Source organism: Sinohyriopsis cumingii, chromosome 2 (assembly GCF_028554795.1).
Source record: "Sinohyriopsis cumingii isolate HCF-2022 chromosome 2, ASM2855479v2, whole genome shotgun sequence".
Taxonomy (NCBI): domain Eukaryota; kingdom Metazoa; phylum Mollusca; class Bivalvia; order Unionida; family Unionidae; genus Sinohyriopsis; species Sinohyriopsis cumingii.
The window spans coordinates 139,328,644-139,355,886 of record NC_142962.1 but is presented as its reverse complement, the minus strand read 5'-3'; the positions used below and the strand labels follow the sequence as shown (position 1 = coordinate 139,355,886).

Sequence of the window (27,243 nt, the reverse complement as noted above, 5' to 3'; positions counted from 1 at the left end):
TGTGCTTTTTCATAATTATTGTCTTTGGCCTTTCCAGCTCAGTTAAATATATTAATATTAATATTGATGTTGGTTAAAATAGGGGTTGTGTTTTACAGATGTATCATGTAGTTTAGGGCTGTTAATCTTAAATCAGCAGAATGACTCATCGATAATGTCTCACATAAGAGAATGTTTGGTGGAAAACTTGTACATTTCTTAACCTGGGGATGGCTAGCTGAAACTTTTGTTAGAATACTTGAGTTATATCACTATATGTGACCTGATTTAAGTGTCCTGGTATATAAGCAAGTTTTTCATAAAAAGTACAGAGGATATGATAGGCTCTATAAAATTGTACCTTCATTTATGGGCAAGAGATATTAATAACATTTACTTGACATGTAAAATTTTCTCTGACTTATTCTAGTCGGTCAGACAAGTGGTTTGCCAGTTGGATGAAACCTAATTGGACTCCAGTGGAGACAACTTTCCTGACTTTAGCTGAAAGTGAAACAGTTTATCTGATATCAGAGGACATAATAATTCATAATACCTGTTCCATTGTACTTAAAAATATCATCATGCACTTTTATCATTTTATCTCATGTGCTTTGAATCTTTTATGACAGATAAAAGATTTACAGTGTTTCTTTTTACAGATAAATGACAAGAGCTGAGTGTCATTTTCCAAAATGAACTGCTGCCAACCAAGTACTAGAACTCCCATCTTCCATGTCCTTGTGATACTCCTAACCTTGACCTTAGCCTCATGTTACCATGACTACTGCATTATTGGTGCTGGTCCATCCGGCTTGCAGATGGGCTACTTTTTCAAAAAAAGTGGCAGGGACTACATTATTTTTGAAAAATCAAATGTTTCAGGTATACATGAATTTGTGTAAAGAGCTTAGTTTAACCATCTTATGAATGAAAATATACCATATAACAGGAACCATGTGGCTCAGGGGTTAGCATGCAGAATTTTAAGCCAAAGGGTGTGTGTTTGAATCCTATCATTGAATCGTCCAAGATCTGCTACTGTGGTGTGTCCTTGGGCAAGGTACTTTACTCCAGTTGCCTTGGCACCAAATAACCTACTTGTGTTGCTGTGCCATAAAACACCCAAACACTAAGTAACACCATGTATAACACTAACCTAAATGCAAACAATGTTGACTAAGATAGAGTGTACATTGTACTTTAGACTTAAGAACAACGCAGCAGTTTTTTTGTTTGCAGTTCACGTACATTAGAAATGAGTAAATACAATCAATTTTGAACCAACATTTGGAACCTCTCACAATTGTACACTATAATAAAAATGAGCAGCCTGATTATAGATGATTCCTTGTTAGATTAAAAATTCAATGAAGTTAGTTGAATACTTTTGCTGGTCTGCTTTTGTTCAGATGCATGTTTATTATTTGATGAGTTTAATAAATTTCATGGTAAATTAAATTATTCAAAGATTTATCATATTGATACTCAGATTTTAATGGGTCAGTGGCCTTGTCAGATGTGTTGAGTATTGGCTACAATATCAAGTTTTATGCCAATTGTGGCATATAATATTTATGATTTGATGTAATGCCACAAAATAAAACAGAATTGAATGAACCCATTAATGGTAATGATTTATTAACGAGGTTTACTAGCTTATTCTTCCAAGTCCTATTTATGTTTCTATCTAAAGGATATGTACTTTGTATGTACCATATAGACTCACTTTTAAGTTGGGTCCAACTGCAAACAACATGGCCCCTCATCTGCCATCACATAATATTCTGACAGCTCAGGGTCTATGTTATTTGTTCTACTGATTACCCCTAACAAACTGCATCAACTCAGATCTGCTGGTGCATTACAGGGTGGTAATTCTGGATCTATACAGTCTGCAGTTGGACCCAACTTATACATCAATATTTATGGTATCTGTGAAGACAGTAAAGCCTACCTTACCCAATTCATAAATATATACACTGAAGAAAATCTCATTTTTTTGCACAACAGCATAGATTAAGATCTGCTGTCACATGCCTTGCAAATCATGTTTTGGTATTTGTTCTAAATGTACAGTATTTCCTCTTTGTAATTCTTATCTTAGGAGACATAACAATGACCTGCATTATAAATGAGGCCACCTCATACTGAGGCAAGATCAGAGTTGTGGCTCAGTGAGGCCACCTGATAATGAGGCAAGATCAGAGTTGTGGTGGCTCAGTGAGGCCACCTTATACTGAGGCAAGATCAGAGCTGTGGTGACACAGTGAGGCCACCTCATACTGAGACAAGGTCCAACAGGTCTGGGAGCCGTGGTGGCTCACTTAGAGCCAACTGATACTAAAGAAAGGTCCACCAGGTCTGGGAGCTGTGGTGACTCAGTGGTTGCCATGCCAAACCCTCATCCAAAATGGTTTGGGTTCAAATCCTACAGTTGGATCATCCCTGATCAGCTACTATAGTGTATCTTTGGACAAGACATTACTCTCATTGCAGTGGCATGAAATAATCTACATATGTTGCTGTGCTATAAAACACCATACCAAACCAACAGGTCTTTGTCAAAGTAGTGCCTTAAAAACATGAAAGTATTATATTTAATCATGTAAAACTATATTATGAATGATGTTTATAAGCCAGTAAATAAAATTAAGTGAAATTAAGTAAGTAGTAGTATTCCACTAAAATGTAACCAGTCTGATGGTATCCATGACCATATCCATACAATAAGTGGGAAGGCTGTACTGCTGTGTATCTATGATTTCAAATAAGCCATGTAGACCAGGATAGTGGCACAATAACAACTTTACATCTGATGGCACAATAACAACTTTACATCTGATGGCACAATGACAACTTTACATCAGGTGGCACAATAACAACTTTACATCTGATGGCACAATAACAACTTTACATCTGATGGCACAATAACAGCTTTACATCTGGTGGCACAATAACAACCTTACATCTGGTGGCACAATAACAACTTTACATCTGGCCTGGGAATCATAGAACTCTTTGAGTTTTAAATTTGTCATCAATCTATCACAGATAGCATTACTTGCGAAAGCTTATTTCTGCTTCGCTAATAGTAGGTAGTGGAAACTCTATCTTAACATCATCATTTGTACACATTGGACAGTGCTGTGATTCTTTTAACAAGCTGAGCCTGCATCATTTTACCACACATTTTGGACTATTTTGAAGGAGAGCTGGAAGTGAAGTGGCTTTTTTTAAAAAAATGAAGTCCATTGAGGATGAATTTTGGGGAGTTTGACATGTATATTTGCATGACATGTAAAGTTGACTATGAATTATAGTAAATTTTGCTATATGACATGTAAATTTGACTGCATGACATGTAAATTAGACGGTTATGTAAATTTGACTGCATCCACTGCTGAATGAAAACTGCTATTTTTCATCTGCTGAAGGAAAGGTGTTTTGAAAATGCAAAACATTCAACTTGTTCAACCTAAAATGTACCTGGAAATCTTATATTACATTATTTTCTGGGATAAATTCATAGTTTGTTCAAACGAAATAGTTTTGCAGAACTTGTACTTGCAAAATATTGCCAAAATAAGTCAAACTTTACACAGATGGCTATATTGTTAATGGAGGAATGATTATTAAAGAAGGTAAGTCTTGTTTATTTTCTTTTATTTATTCATGAATATGTTTATTCAGTTTGATGTTTTCTTTCATCATGCATGTACATGATGACACAGTAAATAAACCAAGCTGGGTATGTGAGAAAGCTGGCCAGTAGCTTCCCATTTGTCAGTTGGCTTTTTTACCTTGGTTTTTAAGGGCTCTTCCTCCACCAATTATACTGGCCACCATGTATGCCTATCTTGCTTTTAGAAATGGTGTTTAACCCAAATCAACAATAACTCTCAGTCTCTCTCATTGTTACCTGATTATTTTCTTCCTTCTTTTTTTTCTTCTCAAATGCAATGTTTTCTCTCATTGTTCATTTACAGGATGGTATGATAAATACAAGCAATTTTCAGTGTCTTCTGCTTCAGTTTATTCACAAAGTTAATTGATTTTCAAACATTTATCTCTCACATTGCAGACTATATCTATTCAGATAGAGACTGCAGATATCATTGGACATCATTAATCAATCTGACACTTGGTAACATGCGTCTATAGCATATAAACTTATAACATGCCTCAGTCATGGGATAGTAAAATGTACAACACAGGAAACATCAGTTATGTTCTCTCAGTATAATGATAAGCTATGATTGGTTTAACAATTATCTTATAAAAATAAGCATAATATCCTTTCTCTTCTATGTTTCAGGTGATTTTTTCACACTCTATCCCCGTCATAAAACATTGATTAGCATCAATAAAAGAAATACAGGAAAAACAAACAAAGAGTTCAATCTGCGACATGACTGGAATTCCCTCCTCAGTGATGACGAGAGTTTACTCTTCCGATACTATTCCAAAGAAATGTTCCCCAGCTCTGATGACTTAGTACAATACCTTCATGACTACCAGACAAAACTAGGTCTTAGTGTCCAGTTTAACACCTATATTCACAATATCCAGATGATGCCTTGTGAGGCAGCAGCAGATGGTCATGTTTTCACTATGAGTGATCAGTATGGCAACTCCTATAAATGTGGGTGAGTGGCTGATTTTATCTTCATGATTGTCTCTGCTTTTTAACTCAGGTTTCTTAGACCATGTGTGTGTGTGTCTATGTGTGTGTGGCGTATTTAAAATGTTATGACTGTATGGTCTTAAACTAAGTTACAGAAGAAGCAAAACCATCAAGTTTGTTAAAATCAGCAAATAATTCATATTCTAAGTTACAAAAGTGGAAATTGAACAGGAACTTGCAGTAGTGTCTATAAATTCACAAATAATTCTAAATGTTCCATCACAAGTTCAAAAGTATAGAATGTTCCAATAAGAAATCCAATAATCTTGAATATGCTGATGTACCAATAGACTTTGTGTCTTTTATTGAGACCTCTGAATCCCAAAAGTAGTGTTTTAGTTAAAAAAAAGTCAGTGAGCTCTTTGTAATTCCAATAAATAATTTAAATAAATGATTCCTCTCAAATTATATCTGAACACAGATAAAAGGGATTTCATGGACTGTAAAGTATTCAAATAGGAATGAATAATTTTGTTTACCACAACCTTATCTAAAAATTTAAGACACAAAAAAATGACTAGGATGTAGGTCACAAGTTCTCTTTCAGAATATTTTAAGTTTGTTCATAAGGTTAGACTTTGAATTCAGATATCAATAAACAACTTATTTATAACTTACAAAAATCAGGTACACGCAAAAACTCTATCCTCAATCATGGACAAAGATCAAGCACATGATATAAATTAAATATACATAACACAAGTGAACCTTAATACAGGAAAGTGTGTAATGAAACACAATGAAAGTTTTCAGTTGGAAATAATTGCACATAATTGTATTTGTAGGCATGTATACAGATTACCTGAACTTCTTCATTCCATCCAAATTTCTGTTTGCATTTGTGGCAGTGTGTTCTGGTATTGGAATACAGCAGTTATGGATGATACTTACTGCATATACTTGCTTATTAGTCGAGTCAAACTGTAACAACAAAGCTCCTACTCTGCCATAGCTTAATGCACCTGCAGACCAGGATCTATGTTATTTGTTCTACTAACTAACAAACTGCACAGATTCAGATCTGCTGGTGCATGATGTGATGTTAGATCTTGATCTATGCAGTTTGAAGTTGGACCTGACCTATAAGGAAGTACATATGGTAGTATGCTTAGCCTGTGGCTAATTGACTGAGATACTAACTGTATAGCCAATAACTGTATTGCCATTTTAATTCACTAGTTTTAATATATGAAGGTCTCATAAATGTAATCAGTTAACATTGATTAAGTGCAAAGTTTTAAAATTTAGAAACATTGTAGTTATTTATGATGCCATTTCAACTTATCTGTGTCATATATGGTTAAGGAATAAAAGTATCTAGTCCAGCAAGACTCTGATGCATGTAGAAATCCCACATTTGCTACTAGACAAATCCTAGATCTTAGAATCAAGCAAACCTTACAGTAATTACCAAATATTGGAACAGTAAAAATATTTTGTCCTCCAAAAAATTATCAAAAAGAAAAGATCTAAGAGAATGTGGGTCTTACTCTTACCTATGCAAACATCACCATTCTGTTCCTGCCATGGTAGTCATTGTCTTTGTAATTAGCCATTTTTATTGGTGTTGGCAGATTTGTCTATATACAGTACACATACAATGAATTGATCATTTTCCTGGCTTATTTTCTCTCTAAGGGTGATGAAATGCAATCACATTTTTGACTAAAATAGTTGGTGTAGTTTGGTTATAAATGTTTGCTATGTTCGTGTCTTAGAACTACGTTGAGCTGAAAGGGAAACCCAACTGTTTACTGGTAAGAAGAGATTTTCAGCCTCCTCCTTGCATTAGTCAGTCAACCTGATGTGTAATTAGGAATCATAAAAGGGGTTAAATAACGAATCATGCTAGTTAAGGAAACAAATCAGCACATGAAAGAAGATGAGTTTATTGCAAGTATCTGAAAATTTTTGTTATAAAAAATATTAAACTGATATATTCAGAAACTTACAGGACATTGAAAACTAGTTTTACAAGTAATTGAGGGTGTCATAGCTTTTACAGTGTCCCAACACATACAGTAAATACATTTATTAATTTATTGTCTCTCAGGAATTTATAAGTGCTAATGAAGAGACAGCTTTCAAAAATTGTTACACGATGATCAAAGTTTGTTTTGAGGATATGAAAAGGCATGATTACAAAGGCAGCATTTGCTATGATTTCATAAGTAATGTACCTTGTCTTGGATTATTTTTCTTGCCTTCTTGATTAAAATTGTATGAAACATATAGATGCATAATTAATATGAAACACATTTCATTATTTATTTAAACAAATAGGAAGATACCTTAACGCAGAACAACTGCTTTTTTGAAATAAAAAAACCCAAAAACAAATCTGCAATGTAAACACATCTTTTTCCATCATTTCATTATGCAATGATTTTAAATAAGTACTAAATACATACAATTTGTGCAGCTACCATGCTAACAGTACCAAAGTCTTCCACTCTGTGAAGTCCTAGTACCTGTAGCATAAAGGTCTTGAGGGTTGACCAGTTCAACTAAATGTTTGTGTGTTCAAATTCCCCATGACAATGTGTTTCTTTTCTCATCATTAGATAAATAGAGTCCAAGATTCTCACAAACAGGAAGAAAAAGAACCCATAGTTCTCATAATCCTGGATAGCCAAAAGAACAGACAATGTTTTGAATACAATTTCAGATTGCTATGAAAGTGGTCACAGATGTAGGGGAGAGTGAGAAATTGTGGCCATAATTGAAACATGCATAAATATTGGGCTAAGACTAAAAGGAGCACTCAGGTTGAGTGAGGCACATATATCAGAGACTCATGCTCAACATACTGACTTATTCCAAACAAACTGACCGAATGAGGCTCTGATCTAAACACACATGCACACACACACACTAACACACATACACACACACACCGAATGAGGCTCTGATTTAAACACACATGCACACACACAAACACACATACACACACACACCGAATGAGGCTGTGATTTAAACACATATGCACACACACACACACTAACACACATACACACACCGATTGAGGCTCTGATTAAAACACACATGCACACATACACACCGAATGAGGCTCTGATTTAAACACACATGCATACACACACACTAACACACATACACACACACACCAAATGAGGCTCTGATTTAAACACACATGCACACACACACACACACATACACAGAATGAGGCTCTGATTTAAACTTTTCTCATCGTTTTGTATGAATAATCAGCTAAAGGTGTTCTCATCCAAAATTGGACTATTGGTGCCAGCACAAGTAAAACTAGAAATCTTGGCAGATGCAAAGACAGACAGTATCTATATGAGTATGCAGTCATCCTGAAATTGCACTGTCTCCAACAGTTATATATATCTATATATATATATAATATGATGCCACCAAACCTAAATATTTTACAATCTTCATCTTGTACTTACAAGTACAGGTGAGGTTGACAAGTGATTTTTACCACATGCATGTCTGATTGGACAATTGCAGAATTCCAGCTGAGGCCTGAATGATATGGTTAGGACAAGTGTAACTTCAGATTCACTTGACCTGCTGAAAGAGAGGCTGTTGGGAAACATTTGGTCATCTGGCAGTTTTACTTTACCTGCTAAGGACAGTGGGTGTTGGGATTCCATTATAAATATGGTGTCAGATCAGAGCTCATAATATCTAAATTTGCAGGCATGAAAACTTTATGCCAACCTCAAAACCCAAGATTAGATGGGGTAACATTGAGTGCATCATTGTCATTAATATTAGGCAACCATGTTGAGACACCATTCAGGATTTTTTGAAGATTCTGTTATTCTTATTATTTTTATTTACAGAATGTCAGAAACTCTCCATCTTTAAGCTTGAGCTTGAGTTTTGTGTTGAGAATTTGCAATAATACAGGGAAATTGTACATGTTTTAGTGGAGCACTTTTGAAGAAAACGTTTGTACTGCAGCATTCCAGGATTTTCTTGTATTCAGCTCTCGAAAATGTTTAAACTTGGCAAACCATATAGGATTATTATTTTCTTTATATTATCAATGAAGAAATAAATGAATTATGTATGCATTACTTTTAAAAATTCTTTTGATAGTGTCTGTATTTTCATCTTGCCTGCACATAGTGCAGGTGTGGCTGTGCTATACCCTTGGTGTCATGGTCGATGGATGCCTCTCAGTATTACAGATAATGTTAGCTCATACAAGTTGATTGTGCATGCATCCTGAATAGTACATACTAAAAGTAGGTTTGCTTATATGCTTTCCATGTGCAAGTGTCATATACGCTCTTATGTTTAGGTCATTTTTTTGGACATTTCTGCTTTTGTCAGAAATATAGATCAGTGCATGGATCCTGGGGAGTATTACACCTCCATCCTAAATCAGGTCACTGTGACCTACATTTCATGATCCAGTGATCATGTACACCCATCATGTCTCAAGGAGTTTCTCAGACACTTTTGTTCATACAGTCATCATACCTGATGTGCATGGATCCTAAGAAGTACTACTTTGGCATAAAAAAAGTACATCATCATAACTACTTTTTGCACTGCATTGACTATACACGTTTTGATGTTTAGGTGATTCTGTTTGACTCTGTTGCTTGTACAGCTGACAAACTGGATTTAAACATATCTCTTGAGAAGGACAGCATCACCGTATAAAAAAATTAACTGTGACCTAATACAATCATGTGATTTGTCTCCATCAAAACTCAGTATTCATCACGTTGGGTATTGACAAATACAAAACTCTTATGTCTGAATAAATATGTGCAGGTGAGTGTTGCTGTCTTCTTCCAACTCATTTCTTGTTTCCTTGATTGTACTTTGTTATTTAAGGGGTGTGAGTCAGTTCAAAGCCATATAACTTGCTTTTTTAAACCACGTGACTTTTGTTTATTTTAAAGGAAACTCATAGTAGCAACAGGGGTATCCATGCCCAATATTCCTGATGTTCCTGGGATTGAGTACACAGAAGGGTACGAGTCTATATCCACTGATCCTGATGATTATGAGGGAAAAACAGTTCTCATTCTTGGTAAGTAGTGTTATGTATATTATTGTTTATATTGTGTCTTTGAATTTATCATGTCCATGATTGACAGTTGTGAAAATTGAGTTTTTGCCTACCCGTTGGTCATCATGATTCTCAGAGATAAACAAGATATTTACTCAAATTTGAGTTCAAGGCCCAACCTTGTTTACAGGCTTAGAGGGTCATGGAAGCGAACTTGTTTACAGTTGAGTGTAATTTTCCATTAGGAAAATTGGATTTTCCAGGTCACACAGGTCAAGTGAAATATGTATACAAAGGATTTGGTTACAAATTATTTATTCATGTTAACTCTTAACTGCATGATGACGCCTTTTGATGCCAACCCCTTTACTGCATGATGACACCTTTTGATGCCAACCCCTTTACTGCATGATGACACCTTTTGATGCCAACCCCTTTACTGCATGATGACACCTTTTGATGCCAACCCCTTAACTGCATGATGATGCCTTTTGATGCCAACCCCATTACTGCATGATGACTCCTTTTGATGCCAACCCCTTTACTGCATGATGACGCCTTTTGACGCATTTCATGACAAATTCCATTAAGATACCCAGCACTACCAAAATGAAGCCTGTGTATGCATAATTATCACTTACACGGCTTCGAAAATGAATCGAGAAAATAAGTATGAACCAAATCATTAGTTTATTTGCAAGATTAAAGCAGCTGTGCAGTTAAATCTACACTTGACAGATGTATGTAACAGCATGTCCACCATTTGTAAACATGTACTCTGCATCCCATGGTTTTGATATGAAGTCCTTTGAAATTTTGAGTAGTACATTCAAAGATTTTTGATAATAAACAGAGGAATGTGGAATTCTTTTAACAAGTCCAGATTATTGTTATAAAGTTTTTACCAAAAAAGAAGATTATTAGAACAAACTCCAAAGTTTGGAATGAGGCTATACATTATAAATAACTTACTGCTATGTGTTCACTTCTGAAGCTTATAAACCGTCATTTCAGCAAAATTATGGATTTTCTATATTTAAATAGCATTCACTTGCCAATTGTAATTATAGTCAACACCAAAAAATATACAAATTAACTCCTCTAATATTCGTCTATTTTTAGAAAAAAGGAAAAACCATTAGTCACATGGCACGGCAAATTCTGATTAACACCAGTACTTGACAGTGTTTATTTATTAAGATTTAAGATTTACTTGTAAAGAAAAGGGTTTTATTGCTTTTAAATCTTTATTTAATGTTACATATCAATTTCAAATCACTATAGTTAATTTTTTATTTTCAATTTCACAAAGTTGATACACGGTAGCAAGTCGCTCAATCATGACATGAGTGAATTGTGCACTTTGTTTATCGAAAACCATTATGATCGTTAAATTTACTAAATATTGCACATCAGTACTGATTTCATGCTTGATTGCCACCAACCCTTAAATCCACCATGTTTAAAAAAAAAAACTTTTTTATTCAGCAGTAATTTAATTATTGCTCCCAAGAACACATTTTTAGTTGCTTCTGTGAACACAACGGTAGATAGGTGGGTTTTACAATTTAGAAAATTTTGTAATAGAAAATTCACAGAAGTATACAACTAAGCTAACAACATACTTTTTCATTTTTTCATTATTAAAGGATACAGGGATGGGATAAATTAATTTCTTTAGGTCTCTAAGTAACTTATTCCACACCAACAATGATCATAGTACATGGAAGTAAAAAATATTGTGATGTATATATGATACAACACTCAAGTTTCAGTTTCATGATTTTGTCTGGTTTTAGATTTACAAAATACAGTGCATTCATTATAATAAAATGCATCAAACAGAATATAATTTTAAACAATCCAGTTAGGGAAGCTTGAGAATTGAAAAAGGCACAAGGCTTGTTTGTGAAGTCAAAAGATATTGTTTCAGCAGCAGGCATAACATAATGTGGTCAGTAAATCTAACTTTTTGTGAAAGGTGAAAGATTAATGTTTTTCTATCTGTCACAGATGGTAACGGGCACATACAACCATGTATTCATTTATACAGAGTGATCCAATTCCAATAATTTATCCACCCATTATTTGGCTTCATTTTATGAAGTTATTGTTGCTATGTATTTCAAGATACATGTATTGTTATTTTGTCCTATTTATTCAAGTTTCACTTTGCAGAATTTACAATACTTTTTACCTATGAAGCCTGCTTCCTGTGAAATGTAATGTTTTGGGGGAAATATTGCACATTTAATGAAATACTTGTTTCATGTCATCCAGTCATGCTGTTTTTGTCATCCTTTTCATTGATGGGACAAGTTAACAAAATTAACGGCATGATTATAAACTGAATGTGTTTCATATGGCTATTATATTAGTAAAATATGTTCCATACCTTTTTGGCTCTCAAGATTTCAGAGACATATGTTCTGCCAAGATTTATGGTCAGCATTTAAGGTCTTTATCTTAATTACTGTTCATCTGATTGAAAATTATTTACTGATGTTTATCCATGTGTCAGTATTGATAAAATTCATCCTTTTTATTATTTTCTCATAATAAAATGGTCATCAATTCCCAGAAAGCAAAACATCTTGTATGCCTGATTAATAATATGATAACTACATATGTTAGTTTTCTTCTTAATCCACATAGTGACACTGAACTCAACGATGAATGTACCATCTTTGTTCCTCTCATAACTTCTGGGTAGTATGACTCAGAAGTTGATCTGAACTATCTCATGGTTTATGAAGACAATTTCTAAAATTAATTTTGTATACAGAAGTTAAATTTTAGCAAAAAGTAATGAAATAAGATATAAATAAAGGGATATTCCTACTATACGTGTCTCTATTGCCCTCCCCTCTGACCTTTGTAGCATCCCCATAACTTTTACCAGATCACTCATACTTAAAACTGTGTTACATACTTAAAACTGTCTTACATACTTAAAACTATGTTACATTCTTAAAGCTGTGTTACATACTTAAAACTGTCTTACATACTTAAAACTGTCTTACATTCTATTAATCCTCATAAATTAATGTTGTATTCAGTATAAAATACTTAAATGAGTGAAAGTTTGTTTGTTCATTATGTATTTCCAAAAGGACATCATAAGCTTTGTGACTTAGTATTGCCTTTAACTGGCTTATACCATTATTACCTTTTAACTGAAGAATACTTGTACCAGTATGCCCTTTTTGTTATGTTTAAAAACTTAACCCTTTGTCCAAAATTGTACCACCTTTGTAATAGATGACTGATTTTCACACAATTTTACTTTTATAAGACTTATGTCTGCAGGTTTAAATAAGATAGCTTTAAAAAGACTTATTTCCATTGCCCATGTCATAATACACACACACACACACACTGGGTATATTGAAACTGATATCATCTCTTGAAATGCAAATATTTATTTCAGCAACTGATACAAGCCATGTTCTTTTTTTTTGTTTTGACAACGGTCTGTTTTGGGTGGCTTAATTTTATTCTAAAGTCAAAAGATTACGCACATATTTTTTTAAAATTATGATCACCAAAACACGAATATAAAAATCATTTGCTTACAAACAAACTACAGATTATATTTCCTACGATATTCTTTGCAAAAGATACAATATTATTAATAACTCATTCGCAGTTGATTCTCATTACCAATAAGTACATGTACTGTAATTTTACAAAGTTAGTGTAAATTATACCCAAAACATAACTTTTAATTTCACTCTTTATTCGCATTACTTTATATCTGCCAATTTATACACATCTATGCTCTGTTAATCAATAGTATTGATGATAGGACTTTCAAATTTGGTTTGAACTGCTTTCTGACATTTTGAGTACATATCGATTTACATGGTTTTTACATTAAAAAAATTTGTTACTAGACAGCAGCTTGTAAAATACTGCATACAAAACAGAAAAATATAATGGAATGGTATACTTAAAGTGTGCTGGTTAATTAGATTTGGCTATCATTATCTGGAGAATGACCTCCCTCGATTTTATTCCCCGGTGTGAGTGGATAGATAGAGCATCAACAGAGAACTCAGTATAACTGTTGAGAAGAAATAGTACAATACGAGTCCCCTTAGACAAGAGAATAATAAATTAATGACAGAAAGTAATAGTGCCAACTTCAATTCAAACAAATTTACGTTTAATGAATTTCAATAGCAGTGTTCTATTATTGATTTATTTCATCATGATAACAAGAATGGTAAAATGAGCACAATGTCCACACCTGATTTGCATCACCGAGCATTGCTTCCTGACTTTGTCTCCGTGTATCCCACATCTTCCCACCTTCACCTGTATACATTTAAATCCTTCTATCTTAACTGCTTGATCTCTTATCCGAGCTTCCATCTTTTGGATTGTTCCAAAGAGCTGTTCCTGAATGACAAGATTATCACTTAGTCTCTATTTGTACCACCTTCAGTATGTATATAAAATTCTCTAACTTTCGTTACTCAGAAAGCATAAACTAGCTATCCAAACACCACACAAATTCTGACATAAAGTGACCTTAATGGTTAATGGTCTTTACAAATTTAGATTGTATTTTGAGTAAGGTACAATCATTATCTCTAGTTACAAATGACCTCTGTAATGTACATCTAAGTCTGACCTAATTCAGTAGGTCATCACCCTCACTTCACAGCAACTGACCATAAATTAACAAGTGAGCAGTGCATATAAACACACATTCCCGTATCTCAGAGCATACGCTACCACATAACTCCTTAGGCATCCAACTTAGTGTTTTACTCAATAAGATGCATGCTGTCGATTACTATTACATAAGATTCACTAACTTCTAGCTCAGGGGCCCCGAGTGGCCGAGTGGTATAAAATGCTTTCCGTTACGGATCACTGCCATCTCACCTCTGCCTGCGCCAGTTCAAGTCTCGGATTCAGCCAATGTGGGTATGTGAGAAAGCTTGCCAGTAGCTTCTTGTGGGTCAGTGCTTCTTTCCGGGCTTTTCTCTGGTTCTTCCTCCACCATTAATACTGGCCGCCATGTATAGTCTATTGTGTGCTGAAAAATGGCATTAAACCCCACAACAACAACAACTAACTTCTAGCTCACAGCAATCCCTAACCTACAAGATTCTTTATTCATGTAAAAAAATCAAATATAAAAATGCAATTATCGTTAACTCACGATAATCAGTATCATCCTAACAGACAAAAGAAATTAATTCATATAACCCTTTGAAATCCTACACATCTGATAAATTTGGATCTCATGCAATCAGTCAGTTCTATCTATGAACTAGTAACTATAAAATTAAAGAAATAAGTGGCATAAGCAACTCTAGCATATCAACAGATTTCCATGACATAGAATAAACAATGCATATTATGGATCCTAGTCATATCAAACACATTTGCATAAAACAAAGCAAACAAAACAGAAAATTGCATGAAAAAATTAAAATTGCTGTTCTTTTCAAGACAATATGCATCCTAGCACAAAAGACCTGTCTTTGCCTTCAAGACAGCCACCTGGTCCCTTACTTGTCTTAATGAGAAAAGAACTTCTCTTTCATTTTTCCCCGGAGTTGTACGAGTCTTGCTCCTCATCCAGGAAAACCTCAGACTGAGGAAATTCGCCCAAAGTCATTACTTTAAATTCATCATTTATTCCAGGGTGTATGCCTTAATTCAAACTGACCAATCGTAATGAGCCATTCCTAAAACAATTTCCCTAAGATAATTATTTCTTCCATCAAATTTTGACAGCCTAGAATCTAAGAAATACGACACAAATGAGCATCCTTTTGTTAAATGACTATTCGACATTGCATTCCCATTAAGCAGGTATGGTCAGCATCGTAATGTTTACTTTCCCAGGACAGCAATGCCCAGGTCATTTCTAAATTAGCCGTAGATGCTGGCCTCTCCCTTTCCCATGAAATTTAACAAACTGAATGGGAAAAGGCAGAAGTAACCCTTCACATAAACCTTGCTGGCTTGACTGTAATAAAAATTTTATGTACAATGTATTCAATTTTAATGTTCAATACTTACTCAAAATTCAACACATTACAAAACTTAAGGCTTTCATCATAAATTCTGCATGCTTCTATGATGCAAAATAAATGCATGATATATATAGTAATTCCCACTTATCTCAAATTTGTATCAACAGGAAAATTTTGTAACACATTTGAAAGCTGATCTCAGATTTTTTTGAGAAAATTGTTATCTTAGGATATAAGAGAATGGTTCATCATCAGTAGTCATCGTGGTATATTCCTTTTTCAGTATAATGCAGTACATAGGTACATAATATGCATGGATCTATATTAATAAATATGAATATAAATGATTATATTACTTTTACCTTCATGCTTTTCATGAATTATTTGTCATCCATCATCTTTCTTTCAACTTGTTTGAATTTGAACACAGGCATTGCTATTAGGGAGATTTGGTATAAAATCATCTCATCATAATAATATCACTGCATTTTTGTTTTGTTACCATAGTAACCAAGCTATTTGGCATAAATTCAACAAATTAACTGTTAGACCAAAATACATTTTTGTATTTGAAATGTTTAAGACAATGTGAGTACATCCTGCAAAAATATAAGCACAGTATATCCAGCCAAAACTTATGTGATTTTAATTTTTCAATCTTAACACTTCACTGAAAACAAAACCCCTTTTGTAGCTATATTTGGTGGAACTTGAACAATCCATGCAGTATCATTAGAAAATCTCGCTTTTCTCAATCGTAAATTAAAAAAATTAAAAGCATCTGATTGGGCAAGAGAGTAGAGAGCTTAATATAAATGAATACTAAAGCTATGTACTTTTGTCATAATTTGTACACATTCTAGGCTGGATTTGGTTGCCATGGCAACCAATCATATCATCCCCTGCATGCTGAAATAATGTATGCCCAATACCCATCCAGTGTCCACAACAAATTTCCCACTATAAAGAAAATTATCATTACACAAGAAGTAAATTCAAAAAGGATGCTGAATTAATGGATAAATCCTGTGCAAATCAGGATGTTAAACCTCCAGAATGATGTGCAGGAAAGAGTTAATATCAGTCTTTGAGAATCTATGATAAGAGTTTTCAGTTGTGTTCAGACATAATTTGAGAGGAATTACTGATTTAAATCATTTATTAAAATTACGAAGTGCTCATTGACTTTTTGGACTTAAACACTACTTTGGAATTATTGAGCATTCCAAGACATTCTGGATTATATCATTATGGCACATCAAGACATTTAAGACCCTTGTTAAATCAGTACGTTCAGTTCAAGCTGTGAATTTATCCTGTATGTTCATGAAACAACAAAATTACAGTCCAAGTTGCCAAACAGTATGTCTCTTATAAGGAATGAGCATCTATATGACATGGAACTTTTTCTCTCTTGTTGTCATGCTCATCAAATCAGATGCTGTATTTAAAATGGTGGCCTATTATGTCTTGATGGATTAGAGAATACTGAGATTGGTAAAACTTTGCATTTTTTTCAGCTGGAATAAACTTAAGTATGTAATAGCATGTAGGCATTATTATGAACCTGAGCAAAGTGTGGGGGTGGGGTGGAAATGCTGTGAATCCGACCTGACTTCTCCAATGTCTGGTATAATAACCAATTTTAACAAGAACATTTCAAATATTCATGATACATTTTAAATCTGCTGTTATGTCATACCTTTAAAACAAAGCAAATGAGGATTTTTTTGTGCTATTTTCTAAAACAAGTTTTAAGTTTTTATCACTTAAATGTAATTTCTTGGTTTATTTGAATATATAATTTTAATTCGCAAGATGTACACTGCCACAAAATCTTGATCCCTCAAGACCCCATTGGAAATACGTTTTTATCAACTTTTATGTGTCATCCTTGGTGGATTTTGTATTTCTATGTTAATATTACAGCTGTTTATTATGTATGTAGGTACATAACTGTGTCAATGTAATTTGATTTGTATGTGTATTACTACTTGTGTTCTTTGCTGATTCTGCAAGTCTACATAAAAATTATTATTATTATTATTATTATTATTATTGTAATAACATGAAAATTAACCTTAAATCATTTGAAATAAACATAAATTCCTATCTTTAATACTCTTGATTAATAAAATCATTGTTTCATTTAATACAAAAGATTAATAGGCTAAAGTTGAATGTACAGTTCTGTGAAGTTGGACTAAAGTTGAATGTACAGTTCTGTGAAGTTGGACTAAAGTTTCTCAAATCCTTGAGGGCTTCATACATATAAATCTTTATAGCATAAATTCAGTCCAGTATCCTCCACCTCCAATTTAATGAATTTCTAGACAGGATATGGGCCCCAGAACATTGGACATGCATTGTGTTATGGCTAGAGATGAATACGGGATCAAATGGCTTTTTCATAGCAATGGCTTGTCTTCATTTACCAGTAAAATAGCTCAGGTTTCCTAAACATCAAATCCAAAATTGAAATTTATTTCAACTGTTGGGGAATTCTTCGAGTCCTTAACAGCTTGCAACAAGTCAGTATTTGCTTAGCTGTCTGGGATAGCATATTATGTTCTTCAACATTGGCTATTAATTTTCCATTATTTTTTGCTACTTGTGACAGTTATATATTTTTGTTGGCGGGGGCACTTTCCATTGCCAAAGATAAGATACCAACTGATAACGTATGGAAAAGTCGTTCAGTACATGGTACAAGTTTCACACAAAGGACACTGGCCGATGACAGTGGCATGAATGCTTCTAGTTTCATGAAAACTTGCATAGGTAGACATAAAAGAAGCTAATTAGTGGAACTTGAATTAGACTTAGGCCCATAGTATGGGCTACTAATTGACATGTTACATGGATAAGGTGGGAGTTGTCTGGAAAAATACTGAACAATATTGCACATCATAATGAGAACACTGACTCAAATTATTGTATTTAACCTGGCTTGGGGCTGTGCCCATTGCAAGCTTAAATAAGACAGTTTTCATTTTCTCTATATATAGCTTACTGTCTCACATGTGTAAGCATTGTGAGACATAGATCTCACTCATTTGACAGCACTGATGTGTTCATTTGCAGATCAGATGAAGAATGGGGATACATCGTCACACAGATGGAGATGAGACATTTGGTTCCATAGTTCACTTGTTTCATCAAAATTCTTGCAGAGAATATGTTTTTGATTTCACTTGCTTAATATCTTCAAAACTTAGGTTTTCACTCACATTCAAATCTTGACATTTAAGTTGAAATACACTTATTTGTTACCAACACCCTCAATAAAATCTTGTATGTAGGCTGTTGTGACCTAAGATTATTTTTCTAATTTCTCTGAACATATTTTTAAGGACCTGAAATTTTAATTTCTGGTATTAAGATGAACCTACTTTTTATAAGAAGGAGAGAGAGAAATAGGTAAAATTATTGAAATTAGGAATAAAAAAAGAAAATAATTGACAAGCTTGCCTATCCTTGCATGCAAAGCCAGCTTCGGCAGACTGGGCGGAAGAGATCAACTGAGTGATCCAGTGGCCACGAAGGCGAATCTGCAAATGCTTTGTGGAGAGCATAGGGCATGACAAGGCACTGAAGACGTCATGGCCATCCAATGCAGCCGAAGTAGTCTCCATCAATGATGAATCTTCATACCACTGAGTTCCAACTACCAAGGCCAAGAGAGTGAGGCTGTGCACCTATGATTCATCATCATCATACTCATCATTCCTTACCTGCACCTACCAAAGTCCTACACTGATGGGCGACTGGTGGCGCAACAGGTGGAGATGACCACTGGGAGTTGTAGTCAGAGACCTGCACATAGGCAGCCCTTGGACAAGTGGTTACTCTTCTCTGTACCAAGGGCAGCAGAACAGTTCGGCAGCATCCAGGGCGGCTGAGCAGACCTTTTCAGGACAGTGCTGCTCACCCTGCATAGAGAAGGGCCTAGAAAAGGTGGCCTAAAAACTAGCTTGCCCTTGAAAATCTGGCCAGCTTGCCGCGGCTGGCAGGATCATCCATATCTGCGGTTGAAACTATCAAAGAAAAATACTTCTTACTGGAGCATGGAACATCCGTACTCTCATGGACAAAGAGAACATAGCAAGACCTCACAGGAGAATAACCTAGCTCGCTAAGGAGCTTTCACACTACAATATCGACACTGAGCAGCCTAGAGTGAAACCAGGTTTGCAAAGGAGGGTTCTCTGACTGAGCTAGCAAGCAGCTACACCTTCTTCTGGAAAGGAAAAGCCCAAAATCAGGACAGGATCCACGGAGTTGGCCTGGCTATCAAATCAAGTCTTCTGAAGCAGCTTCCAGACCTGCCTGTTAGTATCAGTGAGAGGCTGATGAAACTGAGACTACCTATCAGCCACAAACGCCATGCAACAATCATCAGCGCCTATGCCCCTACCCTCTCAAGCCCAGCGGAAACCACTGAGCAGTTCCATACAGACCTCAGCTCTGTACTTAAATCAGTTCCAGCTGATGACAAGATCATACTACTGGGGGACTTCAGCACCTGTGTTGGCTGCAATTATGGTCGATGGAAAGGTGTGCTTGGAACTCACAGTGTTGGCGAAATGAACAAAATCGGCCAGCTCCTACTCAGCAATTGCACAGAATTTGACCGCCTAATCACTAACTCAATGTTCAGAATGGCAAACAAACACAAGAACGCCTGGATACACCCCAGATCTCACCAATGGGATTTAATCAACTATGTAATAGTCCGCCAGCGTGATGCCCAGGATGTCCTCATCACCAAGGCCATGTGAGGAGCGGCATCCTGGACAGACCACAGACTTGTCTGAACTACCCTAAAGCTGTGCACTGTCCCACATCACCCAAGCATCCTAATCTTGTGCTCACAGCCTTCAACGTTGTCAAACTCCAGCAGCCTTCCACCAACTCAATTTCCAGAAAAGCCTAGATGACAAGCTGCCCACCATTGGACCTATATGAGGAAATACCTCCAAGAAATGGAACAAGCTCAGGGACATGATAATAGAAACAGCTATGGCGACTCTGGACCCCAAGAAGTGAACCCATCAAGACTGGTTCATTGAGAACAACAGTGCCATTGAAGATCTGCTTGCCAGAAAGAACAAAGCATTCATAGGCTTGCAGAATGACACAAACTCATACCCCAAAAAAGACCATTTCAGGTCCTATCAGGCTGAGGCTCAGAGAGAAATCTACAAGATGCATGACCAGTGGTGGGAAAGGAAAGCTACTGAAGTACAACACTATGCCAACACTAACAACTCTAAAGAGTTCTACAATGCCATCAGGTCAATCTTCATCCCTTCAAAGTCTGGCTCTGCCCCCTTGCTTGCTGCAGATGGCAGTACACTAATAAAGAACAAGGCTGTCATTAAGGACAGATGGAAACAACACTTTAGTCAGCTCCTAAGCCTACTCTCATCGGTCAGCCAATCTGCTCTTGACCAAATACCCCAACATCCAGTGCATGACCAACTGCCACAGTTCATTTGTTTAATGGCCATCCTTAACTCCTCTATACTCACTGTACGCTCTTACCTCAGGTCCCATCACACAACGCCTGCTCTACACCCTTAGTTGATAGCAAGTAATTTATTATCAGATATGTACAAGAAAACCTGTATCAAGAGACCAACCCTTCTGCAAATAAATTTGGTCTTACATAACAGTCGGTCTGTGAATACAGGTCATGACATTGTATAACTAAATTACATTTTGAATCTGGTCATTAATGATAGGTGTCTCCTAAAACAGTGGTCTTCAAGTCAGAGATAAATATAACAATTTACTGAATTTATCAAATGGCAGAAGCAAAATAACCAACTAGTTCTTATCAGGTAGAGAATTCTTTTACAAAATTTTGTGTATCTGCTTTGACGAAGAAAATATGACCCAGGAAACATGCCAACAGATTTTTCCATCTTTTTATAATTTCAGGGAGAGGAAATTCTGCATTTGAAGTAGCTAGTTCAATATATGGTTCATCCAATTTAATCCATATGGTGGGAAGATCAAGAGTACGACTGGCATGGGAAACTCACTATGTCGGCGATTTAAGGTAAAACGTTTACTTCTCCTACAGCGCCATAATGATAATCAAGCCTACATTAACAGCCATCCATATTAGGGACTACCTGTTCATAAAGGTAAGCTTTCAAAAGGTCCCAGTACAAATTTACCTGCAAATAAATACTACCTACTCATAAAGGTCACTTCTGTATGGTCCCCAGAATGGTGGCTATGTTCCAATTTGACTGTGTATATATAAATTTGCATTTGTTCAGGGAAATTGTAATAAATGTTTTTGTAGATGTAAACAAAGGTAAATACAGTATTGTGAGGTGTCCAAATAGAAAGACTTTCATTTTATAGTAGATTGGAGAGATGAATCAATCAATCAGTCAGTGATATTTAGCTGCACTATCAGTTTGACAGTATTAGTTTTGTAGCCATGGCCGAAGCAGTTCATTTCAAAGAGAGTATTTATTATACCCCAATATCTATAGAGAAATGGACATATAGGAATTCTCCTTTCCATCTATCCAGCCACTTATCCTGTCACATAAACTTTTGAATGCAACTAGTCCCAGATTTGTCATGGAAACTTGGTAAATATTAAGGCCATCATTTGAATATTCACATATCAACAAATCAGACTTTGCTCCCAAATTTTTTTTTTATTGCTCGATCTTGTAGTTGAATGCAGCGTGTGATAAAATCAGAAATGAAATGAAATTTTGGGAAGTGTTATATGGTCACTAGCATAAGATGCGCATGTCGACAAATGACAATATATTACCCTCCTGTGGCAATATTTGTTAGAGTTATTGCTGTTTCTGTCTTGCCACTGAGGTTCCACTGTGTGGTTACATGTTTTGTACATTGGTGAAGTTGTAAATGAAAAGTGAATCCTGATATTTGAACAATGGAATTAGTTGTTATTTAAAGTAAATTCCAAAAATGATTACTTTGCTGTGAATCAGTTCTGAAATGTACTTGATGCAATGGATATCTACCTCTGTATAATTACCACATGGTTTAAATGAAAAATGTGCATTCAGAGTGCATGCCTGGTTTTAAATAGCAAAAATGTGTTTATAAATTTTAGGTAAAATAAAAAATGTTTGGCCTATCAGATTTTATTGAAATTTTGTAAAGAGGAAAATAAACTCAAGTAATTATGTCTCCTCAGAATTTTGGGAAATTTCTACCGGGTACCTGTCAATCCTAACGGTTACCCGGGTACCCACTCAAAGGGAAATTTTATTAAATGTGAACCTGAACTGCTTTGTTGTAGGTTCACACATAGCAACCCCCAAGAGAGGTGTAAAATTAATTTATTACTAATATAAGTGGCAAAAAGCGTAATCTGAGCATAAAAAAGCAATCTATGCATTACATGCCATAAATACAGAAAACTGTATTAAAAATTTGCATATTTATTTTATTTAATGTACATTTATTTTTGCTACTTACCTTAATCTGCAGTTAACATTTTTTTCACAAATCAGCTAAATCCATGTCGATTAGTAGTTAATACAAGAGTATAGACACAAAAGAAATTGATAAATTATTTATGCATAAACTCGCATTGATTATGTCTACAGTAACTTTTGCAAATAGTTGTAAAGTCTATCTACGATATCGTAGCCTTAACTTGATTTGCTGTCCACAAGGTAGTAGTAGGCGTACTAATATTAGTACCATCATTAAGTGTACAAATGATGACTGTTGTAGTATCCCTGACCTGCCATGGTTCATTCCTTAATGACGGTCTGGTGCAACGTGTTTTTAAGTTGAACAAAATTCCTCTCCTCAAATATTTCTCTGTCATATAAGTTCCAACAGCTACATTGATACAGCCCATATTTTTTTTAATGAAATCTGGCACCATTTATTTTCAATTTACACCGATTCGCTACTAATGTAGTATCAAAATAGAATGAATCAATCTATGACAAGTGGTATCACATTCAAGAATCCCATCTGTTTTCTTGGAACTGTTTCATGAAAAATTAATGCATAAATTACCATATTTACACACATGGTCAGTTTTTATTTTAACAAAATTCAGTATTATTAAATAACAAAGATTTCCTTTGTGTTTAAATATTTCAGTGAAAAACTTTATTCTGTATAGTTGTCCATTTCATTCATTTTTAACATGGTATAAGAAGTGCATGTTATGGTAACCAAGTTTTTGTGTTGCCTTTGCCATGACAAAAATATGTGTCTTCGATTTCCCACTAATAAAATAGAGTCTAATAAACAAACATGTGAATATCAGCCCTGACATGAACAGCTAACACTCACTCCAGGGCCACAAACTTGAGGCAAAATTGGCATTAGTTAAACTGGATATTTATATTGTGCTTTCTTTTATTTGAATTGTAGTATGCATTTAAATTTTATTTCATCAAATATTTCTTAATCAGTACTTACTATTGCTGTCGATGAAAGGTATGGACCTAGTTAATGTCATCAGGATCTCAAAACAAACGTGTTTAAGTCACGAAAAAAATGGCACATGAACCATGGACAGGCACGAAGTTAGGATGGTCACGCTTTCAATATCAGCATTGGTTGTTAAATAGGTAAATTGTAAGGAACCATAAAAGCCCCGTGATGATGAATAAATGCGCACATGACACAAGCCTTGAACTGTAATTGTTATTCTGTTTCGATCTGAAATTGGAATACATTTTTTTTTACTGGTACCCAGTTGTTCATTTTATTATCTGAGTTATTATTAACAGGCAAGCACCTGAGTACTGTTGGCATCTTTAGGAACTATTACCTTCAGTTCAGGTGGTATATATTTGTAATAACAAAGTACGTACCTGAGATAAAAAAGCTTAGAGTGAAGACACACCAGTAAGTATTGTTCAAAAGCAAATCTCATGGTTTTAATTACGTACTTTTGGACCACGTTGAAGATCTCATTGACCTTAACCAATTGCAAGGGGTTGTCCATTAATAAGAAAGTTGTATCTGTAATATGGGGCAATATTCTTATTGATCAGTTTCTGAGGGTAACATTTTGCAGTCTAAGAGAAAATGTTTTGTGGATTCTGGTTTACTGCATGAACAGATATTGCTTCATGACAAATGATCGTCATTTAATAAATTACAACCATGTTAAAGTCTTGTGTGCTTAATTTGTCCTATTTTTTCGCACTGATAGATTGGGACCATTTCTAGATTCATATTTCAGTGTGATTTAAAAAAAGCATAATGAATGGTTCTTTCAAATTTTCCATGAGAAGATTCCATTGTGCAACAGACTTTGGTAAAAATTAATTTTAGTAATGATTAGTTCTAGTGAAGGGTATTTGGAGGTTTCAGGAAGTTGTCTATTACTTACCTGCTTGACACTAGGCATAGCCAAAGCCCATCCTGGAGCATGCATTGTTGCTTATTTTTAAAAGTTACTATTCTGTGTTTGTAGTAACTTGTTGAAAGACCTTCCCCTTTTATCTCCTCCAAACTGAAGCATATGATGTCGATTTTGTTGCCTGACAAGTGATTCTACCTGGTTCATCTTGTATTTTCTATTTCATCTTTTTTTATACTAGGTGCACTTATCCCAGATTTTGGCCCTATACTGTAAAATAGGTTTCATAAAGGTGAAATAAAGAAGTTATAATGATTTTCTATCAAGTTTGAATTTTAAACTTTGTATTATATCTGTTTCCATGCTTTTGTAGTTATTTCATGTATATGTATATGCCTTGAATGGAATTCATATAACATTAGACCACAGTGTTTATTAGAATAACGATTGTCATTCATTAAAAGTTGTGGATGTTGTTCCCTTTGAGATTTTCATGATATGGTCATTGATTCAGTTTTGTATGGATTAAAATCAACTAACCATCAATTACTGCAGAAATTGATTATTAAGTAGGTTTTCATTCAAAACACCAGCAGCCAGGGTTGGGTCCTTAACAATAATTGACAATGATGTATCATCATCAGTTTCACTCACTGGACCAAATACCAGTGACAGTATTATAGTAAATTAAAAATAACATCATTACAAGTATAGATTCCTGGGGCATATTGGTTGGTTTGAAGTACACGTACAACCATTTATACCAACTATTTACATCCTGTTTGAGACATAATTTTTTACCATTTCAAAATCCATCACCAGTTTTCCAATATTTCTTAGTTTCATGAATTGGGACATTGTCCTAGACTTTGTCAAAGTCCTTACTATTATCACAAAATACTACTCTAATTTCTTGGCCTTTGTCCACCAAGGTTGCAAAATTGCTTCCAGTTTAACATTTTTAAGATTGCTTTCAGTTTGAAATTCTTTATAATCAGGATTATCATTTTGCAATATGTATGATGGGATCATTGTTAAATATTGGCAAAGTACAAGGTAATTGCTGTTTGGAACAAACATTTTCATTTATACTTTTGTGGTCCATCATTTAAAAAGCTACTGCCAAATAAAAATGTATCATAAGAATATTTACACAGATGTTTCACTTCCATCCTAAGGATTGTGCCAAACTTTGTGGTCACCTCCTTTGTATTATGTAATGAAGAAGAAAATGTTAAAAGAAAGTCATGTTTAAATGGTAGAAAAAATAATCGTGTTAAAAAGTGATAAATTATCCCTTTCATTTTCAGGTAAATACTGTAAGTCATTGCTTCTGTCATTGTGATCCATATGGCATTGGCTGTAAATAAGAATACCATCTATATTAACTGAACTACATTGACCCAGCTCTGCCATCACATAATGCATTGTCAGATCTTGGTCTGTATAGTTTGGCAGGAGTAATCAGCAAACCAAATATAACAGACCCCGATCTGCTGTTGAATATTGCACAGGTTGATCAGGGTCTGTGTTTTTTGCAGTTTTGGACTCTACTTATATTCATGCATATATGGTACTGACTGTAAAACTCCAATTTAATGCTGTTTTTTACAGGCCAATCCAATAGCTATTCTTCCAGTGAATTGTATATCCCATTACTACACTTTATTGAAACATTTCCTACATCTAATTCCAGGTTTATTTTTGATCAGTTGTACAAGAAGTAACACATATCCTAGAATAAGAAATCAAACCTTGGACCCAAAGTATGCAAAGTCAGTACAAGAGCACTATCTTAGCCTCCATATGTAAATGTTGTTTCCCCCATATGTAAATTTATGCTTGTGGTTTTGATAAAAAGATTAATTTGTTGGAACTTGATTGCATTAAAAGTCATAGAAGTGAAACTGTTGTGATAAACATCTTCGAACACAGCTGTATTTTATATTTTACAGAGCAGTAAATAATGCCCTCCTAGATACATACCAGCTCAAGTCTCTGGATGGAATTCTGCAGGTGGGATTGGATGAGATGAAAATAGTGAAGAAGGGAAACAAATTCCAGCTGCAAGTCAGTAATATGAAAGGATCAGGAAAATCAATGGATCAAATGTATGATAACTTTCCCCTGAGGGAACCCTATGACAAAATCATACGTTGTCTTGGATTCAAGTTTGATAGTGACATCTTTAACTTGTAAGTTGACAAGATGTATA

General features: G+C 34.8%; 1 protein-coding gene across 5 annotated transcripts in view; it reads left to right on the top strand.

Moving 5' to 3' along the window:
- Positions 1 to 27,243, top strand: part of LOC149805932 (FAD-dependent oxidoreductase domain-containing protein 2-like) — a 100,762-nt gene that overhangs the window by 51,989 nt on the left and 21,530 nt on the right. For all 5 annotated transcript variants that reach the window (XM_089950716.1, XM_089950719.1, XM_089950717.1 and 2 more), the window contains 5 exons: positions 642 to 864; positions 4,298 to 4,628; positions 9,577 to 9,707; positions 21,632 to 21,752; positions 26,984 to 27,223. In XM_089950716.1, coding sequence (XP_089806842.1) covers positions 675 to 864; positions 4,298 to 4,628; positions 9,577 to 9,707; positions 21,632 to 21,752; positions 26,984 to 27,223 — 1,013 coding nt within the window. In that variant the 5' untranslated portion in view covers positions 642 to 674. The remainder of the gene's footprint in view (positions 1 to 641; positions 865 to 4,297; positions 4,629 to 9,576; positions 9,708 to 21,631; positions 21,753 to 26,983; positions 27,224 to 27,243) is intronic.